The sequence below is a fragment of the Xiphophorus maculatus genome, chromosome 6, assembly GCF_002775205.1.
Source record: "Xiphophorus maculatus strain JP 163 A chromosome 6, X_maculatus-5.0-male, whole genome shotgun sequence".
NCBI lineage: Eukaryota > Metazoa > Chordata > Actinopteri > Cyprinodontiformes > Poeciliidae > Xiphophorus > Xiphophorus maculatus.
This window is the reverse complement of record NC_036448.1, coordinates 2,086,328-2,093,411: the sequence shown is the minus strand read 5'-3', so window position 1 is coordinate 2,093,411 and position 7,084 is coordinate 2,086,328. Positions and strand designations below refer to the sequence as shown.

At 45.5% G+C, this 7,084-nt stretch overlaps 1 protein-coding gene across 1 annotated transcript; it reads left to right on the top strand.

Annotated features, from left to right (window-relative positions):
- Window positions 1–685: 685 nt before the first annotated feature.
- On the top strand, window positions 686–6,806 carry angptl4 (angiopoietin like 4). The gene is made up of 7 exons (XM_005811056.2): window positions 686–1,283; window positions 1,642–1,752; window positions 1,842–1,944; window positions 4,852–4,965; window positions 5,058–5,153; window positions 5,369–5,653; window positions 5,734–6,806. Exons 1-7 carry the CDS (start codon window positions 780–782, stop codon window positions 5,913–5,915), a joined length of 1,395 nt encoding a protein of 464 aa, XP_005811113.1. The 5' UTR covers window positions 686–779; the 3' UTR covers window positions 5,916–6,806.
- The last annotated feature ends 278 nt before the right edge of the window (window positions 6,807–7,084 follow it).

Sequence of the window (7,084 nt, the reverse complement as noted above, 5' to 3'; positions counted from 1 at the left end):
CTTGCATGGCTTCTTTTTACTTTTACCTGAGTAGAAATATGCTGCAGTTGTGCTTCTGTCCCCTGGAGGTTTCTCATTCTTCACTGTTTCACACCAACTTCATCCTGCTGCCAGCATGCTGGTGTTATTTGAAATAAAGATAAGACGGCAGAAAACGCTGATAAGATTAGCTATTCTAAATGTTTGTGTTTAAGAGACCAAAGTTCCCTCCCACTTTGAGTCTTAAATCTTCCTCAGGAATGTTCCTGACCAGTTTCAGTTGCGATGTGCGTTTCTCCTCCGACTCATCTGCTCTTTGTTCTGACATTTGTAAAGCTTTTGATGAACTATGCCAACATCTACTCCAGCAGTATTTGATCTGGATGGCTCAGTGTCTGGCTCCTGATATGTCTAACAGCTTGTTTCATAATGTCCCTGCGCTGATGAAGGGATCAGAAATGTTACAAATTTCATCCCCAGCTGTGGTGAGGTGGCTCTTCTCGCAGAAGGAAGGACAACGGTTTGATAGAAGTGATCTTTTTTTATATCATCTCCTTCCTTACACAGCATCTGATATCAATGGTTAATATGGAGCTGGAGGAGGAACAGAAACCTGAGAGCAGCTGCACTCCTCCCTCTGCCCAGCTGGCCAATGGCAGGCAGCAGCATGGCTTACACTGCAGGGCTGGGAAAGTATAAAACAGCAGAGCTGTGTCTGTTCATCCAGGAGCCTCAGCTCTCCAGTTCAACTCCACAAGACTTGGCAGGACTCGGTTTGAGGGGTGGAAGCTCCAGCAGCGATGAAGACAACACTTGCAGCCCTGATACTTTGCCTGGTGGTGCTCATGGCCTCTGCTTTCCCCTTTGAGAGGAAGGGGGCCTCGCCAAGCACTGTTGCTGCCAAGGAGAAGCATGTGCAGTATGCAGCGCGGGACGACGTTAACATCCTGGCCCACGGCCTGCTGCAGCTGGGCCAGAACCTGAAGGAGCACGTAGACAAAACCAAAGGCCAGATGAGGGACATCTTCACCAAGCTGAAAGCCTTCAACCGCACCACTGCCGAGCTGGGCAAAGAGAGCCAGAGGCAGCAGGTAGAGGGGGACAGCCTCAGGGCCCGAGCTCGAGACCTGGAGGACAGAGAGGGCCAGCTCCTCAACGTCACAGCCGAGCTGAGGGAGAAGGTGGAGGAGATGCAGCAGGAGAGGAGGACCATGAGCGAGAGGATGAGCCGGCTGGAGGAGAGGGTGGATGGCATGCTGCAGGGACCCGGCAGCAGGAACAGCAGCGATGCACGCAGCATCCAGGTGAGGAAGGGTCATGGGAGGGTGGACACATGAGGCTTCCTTTGCGTTCAATGCTTCCTGCTTGTAGACTCAAGTCTGCATTAAAGTGTGCACTTTTAGAATGAAAAAGCCCAGGAGGAGCAGAGGGTGGGGAGCTGCACGCAGCACATGCAGAGAGACTTCAGGGTTGCTAGACAAAGAGACCTGAAGCATCAGATGGTAGAGTGAGGGGCTACTGGCTGCTGGGACCCTGGAGAGCCTGACGGGGAAACGGGCTGATCCAGAACCAGCTGGCTGCGAAAGGCAGTTGCATAACCAGGGCTCCATGTGAAACCAGAACCGTCCACCTGGGTCTTATTAATGCTGCTTCTTTCCACAGCTCATGCTGGACTCTCAGAACAGACGCATCGATGATCTGGTGGAGCGCATCAGGCTCCAGCAGGAGAAACTGGACAAGCAGAACGTTCGCATCAGGACGCTACAGAGCCAGGTGAGCCGCGTTCACAGACTGGTCGGTTTCATTCTCTGAAAGCTGGGGACAATTCATTCATGTTTTTGGGGGCTTCCTGTTGTGTTCAGATCCAGCAGGTCGGCCTGAGGCCCTCACCCCGGGGCAGCGGCGGAGGCAGCACCGAGGGCCCCGCGCACAGCGACGCAGAGGAGCAGCACGACTCGCCGCTCGGTAAGTAAAACCCCTCAGCGCCACAAATCCCCCTCCCTTCACACAGACTTAAGTGGGCTGAAGAAAATCTGACGCCAAAACGTGGCAAACCATCTGCTGGGTGAGGACAGAAAGAAGCTTAAATCACTAACAATTAAAGTCAGTCTAATCGCGAGCCCGGAAATGGCAACAGGTGGACTGTTCTGACTCACAATCAACTCAACACGGGAGGTTGGCTTCCTTTAACATTATACACCAGTCTGAACACAACCTTTTCATCTTGAATTATTCTATAATGTCACACAAATCATCTGACTTTTAATAACATTTTGACATTTCCAATTTTTTTTCTGTTCTGATTAGTTATCTTGTGACATTTCACCTCACCTTTGTCATCTCACAGTCATGTAAGAGAAATTTATTATCAAATCTATGCAATTTATCCAGGCAGCTTCAAACTCCAGTCTGATATAGTTCTAAATCATTCAGATGTAGTTCCTAATGCCATTTGGTAGAAAGTTAGCTATCTTAAAAAGCTCAGCCATTTGGATCAAGCATGTGGTGACAGGGGAGAACAACACTTCCCTTTGAAACGAGGAAAGAATGGATGTTGAGTTTAGTCAGAGGAGCTCATTTAACTCTCCAGCCTGTGAGAATATCTGCCTTCATCCAGACTCTACTGGGCTGCTGAAAATGGCCAAGCTGGTTTCTAAATATCCACAAGGCAGAAGCTGAGATTTCCATCCATGATAATAGTTAGGTTAGGTGTAAAATAAATAATTGCTTAAAGTAGATCATGTAATGGTGATATTAGGTGATCTGTGGGGGCTGATGGTGAGCAGGGTTTGGCTGTTGGAATCATTCTGTGTGCTCAGTTTAACGACACACATTCCTCTCTCAAGCAAACAGATCTGATATAAAAATATTCTTTTTATAATTTTTTGTTTGTAGGACGAGCTTGTCAATTGAACATTTATATCTTGTAATTTGTTCTTTTCGACTTCATTTAATTAAAATTTACATGTTTAATTTATTATTAAGCAGATAAAATCTTTTTTTTAATGGAAAACTTTTAATCTGTTAAAAATTGTAGGTCTCTGCATGTTTTTAACTCTCTAATTTAGACACATGGTGAAAAAAATCACTTGCCTTTGGCCCAAAACAGACTTTCAGCTTATTCTTCAGAGACAAATAAGAAAAAAGTGCATCTAAAACCACAAATGAAGTGAAAACTGGAATTCAAGCTATTAGAGAGCTGTAAAACTTGACTTAAAGTCAAAACCGAACTCCGAACTGCTTCTAGATGTGAACTAGGTGAAAGGTGATTCGAGGTCCGCCACATATCCCAGGAATACCACAACACTCTGACATCAGCAGTGCTTTGTGAATGAGGGAAAAAATGGACAAGTTTTCCTGGCAGAGTTCCAGCTGGGAGAAAGTTCAGCGTCTCAGAGAGTATCCTGTCAGGGTCAAGAAGCTTTAGTGGATTACTCAGAGCCTGGGAGGCTGCCTCCATCTCCAGCACTCTGTTTTTACTGATAACACTTCCCTCTGAGCCAAAGAAAGAGGAGGAAAACAAGGAAAGGCTGTCTAAATTTATCTGTGAACCTTTCATAGAAGACTCTTGACTCCTCCCAATTTTATGGCATCAGGCTCAAAAACAAATGTTTGGATGTTCCTCATGAGTGAGCAACCTTTCCCCTACATCCACACCCCCTCACCCACTACATGCCCCACACCCTGAACAGAAAGAAAACTCTTTCTCTTCCTCTGGAAATGTGCCAAAGTTCAGGTAGCCTTTCCTCTGACCCACAGTCAGGCAGCAGCCCCCAGAGTTTGTTCCTTTAGAGTAGAGGTCAGAGGTCTATGATCGGCTAGGCAACATTCCGCCAATCGCATGCATGATTTTTCATCTTTATTAGAATTTATTAATATATACTACATTTTCCTACCTGGTGCCACTTGAATATTGGCAAGATGTTGCCTCCTTAGGCAAATGACAGCTTGCAGCTCCAGACTCTCCCCCACTCCCGTTTCTAGATGCTTTTCTCCCTTAAGGAAACATCCCCATCCCCCCCAAACCCTACCATCTGATCACTCCCCATGCATGCAGCAGCCATGCACATCTACGTCACTACCTAGCTACTATGCACGTGACGGAGGTGTGACAGGCCGCAGACATGGGGAAGGGGGAGGATAAGGAATGTAAAGGATGAATGGTGTGTAACCCTATAGCTTGCAAGGCCAGGCAGCTGTAAAAGAGGGGAATTCTGCTTGGGAACTGGGAGAAAGGTCATGTTTACGACAGAGACACACTCTTGTTTTTAATGGCTTTATCAGGTGTAAGTTAGTATCTCCAGACTTGGTGCAATAAGCTGTGCTTTGCTCACTTGGAACGATTAGTTTTATTTGCAAACACTCTGCTCTCCTTCAGCTGAGGGTTTCTTTAAAACAGACTGACCTATTTCTAAATGCTCAGCAGAGGAAACTAATCAGATTCATTCTAACAGGGAGTAGGGCTAATTTTGTGACTTGTTCAAGTTCTGGAAATCAGATGACTTAAAAAAACTTTCAGTTTATGCCGATTTTCTGTGGTTTCTCAGGGGGAGTAGAGCCTGCAACAGCTAAATGTGTTGAGCATTGTCAGCATTCCCGGAGAAACTGTAACAGCAAGATCATGTGTTAGGTCAAGACATCCTGCACAGTTAACCCTCTGAGGTGACAACCTGGAAGAAGCCTAAGACTAAACAACAAGGCAATATTGAACCTGTCAAACAGTTCAGTTTTGCGTTCTGTAGGAATCTTTCACATAACCGGAGAAAAATCTAATAGTATATTAGACAGCCCAGGCACTAACAAGATAGGTTTCACCAACATCCCTCCACGTTTAATGCTCAATGTTAGATTTCTCCCTCTCTGCTGTTCCAGAAATGGCTACAGACTGTCATGAACTGTTCCTGAGAGGAGAGACCACCAGCGGGGTCTACCCCATCCAGCCAAGTGACTCTGAGTCCTTCAACGTCTTCTGTGAGATGACAGCTGGTGAGCGCAGCAGAACTTCCTCTGAGTGCTAAGTCTGTCTCCTGGATGATGTAACGTTTGTTTGATCAACTTCTCTACGTTTCTCTGCCCAGATGGTGGATGGACAGTCATCCAAAGACGCCAAGACGGCTCTGTAGACTTTGACCAGCTGTGGCAGGCTTACGAAAAAGGCTTTGGCAGCCTGAATGGTAAAGACTCTTTGGGGTTTTATCCACTTTCACTATCCGGTGTTAGCTGGTCAGTGCGGGGTCAGGATGGTTGCCTTTCAGTTCCTCTGTAAGGCCTTCAGTAGCTCCTGGCACTAAGAATGAAGTCATTGAAAGATGTGGGAAGTTAAGACAACAACAGATGTTGTGAGCTTTTTGTTGTTTTGGATTAAGTTTTGGTTTCTGTTCCTGTTCAGGAGAGTTCTGGTTAGGCTTGGAAAACATCCATGCCATCACCAAAGATGACAGCTATAGCCTCAACATCAAATTCTCAGACTGGGGGGATGACTCGGCATCAGTTCGCTTCCCGTTTGAACTTGGTGGAAAAGAAACCAACTACTCACTCCTGATTCAGGAACCTGGCACCACTGATACGCTGGAGAGTTCCCTGACCACCGACTCAGCTCTTGCTCTGCCGTTCTCAACCCGGGACCAAGACAATGACCGTAAAGGTGACATTAACTGTGCCAAACACCTCTCTGGTAAGTACTGGCACACTGTCCTGTCACACCGACTCTGGCAAGACTGAAGCATGCTAATCAAGCTGATTCTGTTTTTGAAGGTGGTTGGTGGTTCAGCAACTGCGGTCGCTCCAACCTAAATGGGAGATATTTCCAGAGCCCTCCTCCCAAACAGAGACACCAAAGGAAGCAAGCCATCTTCTGGAAGACCTGGAGGGGGCGCTACTATCCCCTAAAGTCAAGCACAATGATGATTGCTCCGGCTACCATCAACAAGTCTTAAAGAGCTGAAAGAGACAAAGAGGGAGAAGGAAGCAGAGTCTTGAGTGTCCGTTCTTTGTTCATTGCTGGTTTTTGTGGTAGACACGCCCAACTCTTGGGCTTTTTCTTTGTGAGGGGGAAACCTGACACCAGAGCCACAGTCCTGATAGCAGAAGGACAAAGTCAGATGAAAAGAGTTTTCTGTGGTCTGTTGTGTGAAAAGACAGATTCCTTATTGCTATGTGAGGCCACAGCCAGTAACTGAGTCCAAAGCCAAATGTGCAGTGGAAAATTTCTCTAATATGTTTTCCTGATGAGGTTTCATCCTGTAGATGTGAGCAAGTCTCAGCCTGTGGACTGGGCTGGGAGTCATCACACATTTTCCAACAAGCTCAGACGCCTCACTGGGGATGATGTGGCTTTGTGCTGAGGTTTGGTAATTAGCAAATGTGACTGTTAGCATCACATCAGCTGCAGATTTGCTGTTTTTGTGCAAGGCATTTACACTAGTGACATGGTGAGTCAGCAAACTCTTAAAACCACAAGCTGTGGACCAAATAACCATTTAAAACATAAACAGCAGATTTCAGCATGATGAGGCTGGAGTTTGGTAATGGGGTAAACTGTTGACAACTAGCTTTACGCTACGTTAGCATCGATATTACTCACCTTTCCTGCCTTTCTTAACACATACTATATGTTCTATAGTCAGAATCGACTGAAAGTCTTCTTCACTGATTTTTTTTTCTTCTGGAGGGTTTGATATTTAGTCATATTGACTAGTTTTTCAATAAATGGCATTGTTTTGTACATATTTGAAAAATGTCTGTTTTTTAGTAAAGTATGTTTCTGATCTTTGCCAGTTGACTTCAAAGTCTGATGTTTTAAATATATTTTTCTTATTTAAAAACCATGTATGTATTATGTGCTGCTTTCTGTTTGTAATTTATATTGAGGTATTTTGGGGGGTGAATTGGGGAGGGCAGTAGGAGAAAAATGACCATTTTGGCCACATTGAGCCAATAAAACTGATTTAAACAAATATTTGTTTTGGGTATTCATTCAATATTCATCTCTGTCAACACCATGATGATATTCACAATGCCCAGTCATAGGGGTGTTCCAGCATCTCACAATGTGTGATAGACATGAGATCTGGTGGTTTTGGGTTGTTCTTCATCTAGCTAACCC

What these genes read in the sequence shown, in the direction of transcription:
- angptl4 (XM_005811056.2), top strand. Translation starts at nt 780, where the DNA reads ATGAAGACAACACTTGCAGCCCTGATACTTTGCCTGGTGGTGCTCATG. An exon ending in GCAGCACGACTCGCCGCTCG is followed by an intron (nt 1,945 to 4,851) that starts GTAAGTAAAACC and finishes CTGCTGTTCCAG; the next exon opens with AAATGGCTACAGACTGTCAT. An exon ending in CTGTGCCAAACACCTCTCTG is followed by an intron (nt 5,654 to 5,733) that starts GTAAGTACTGGC and finishes CTGTTTTTGAAG; the next exon opens with GTGGTTGGTGGTTCAGCAAC.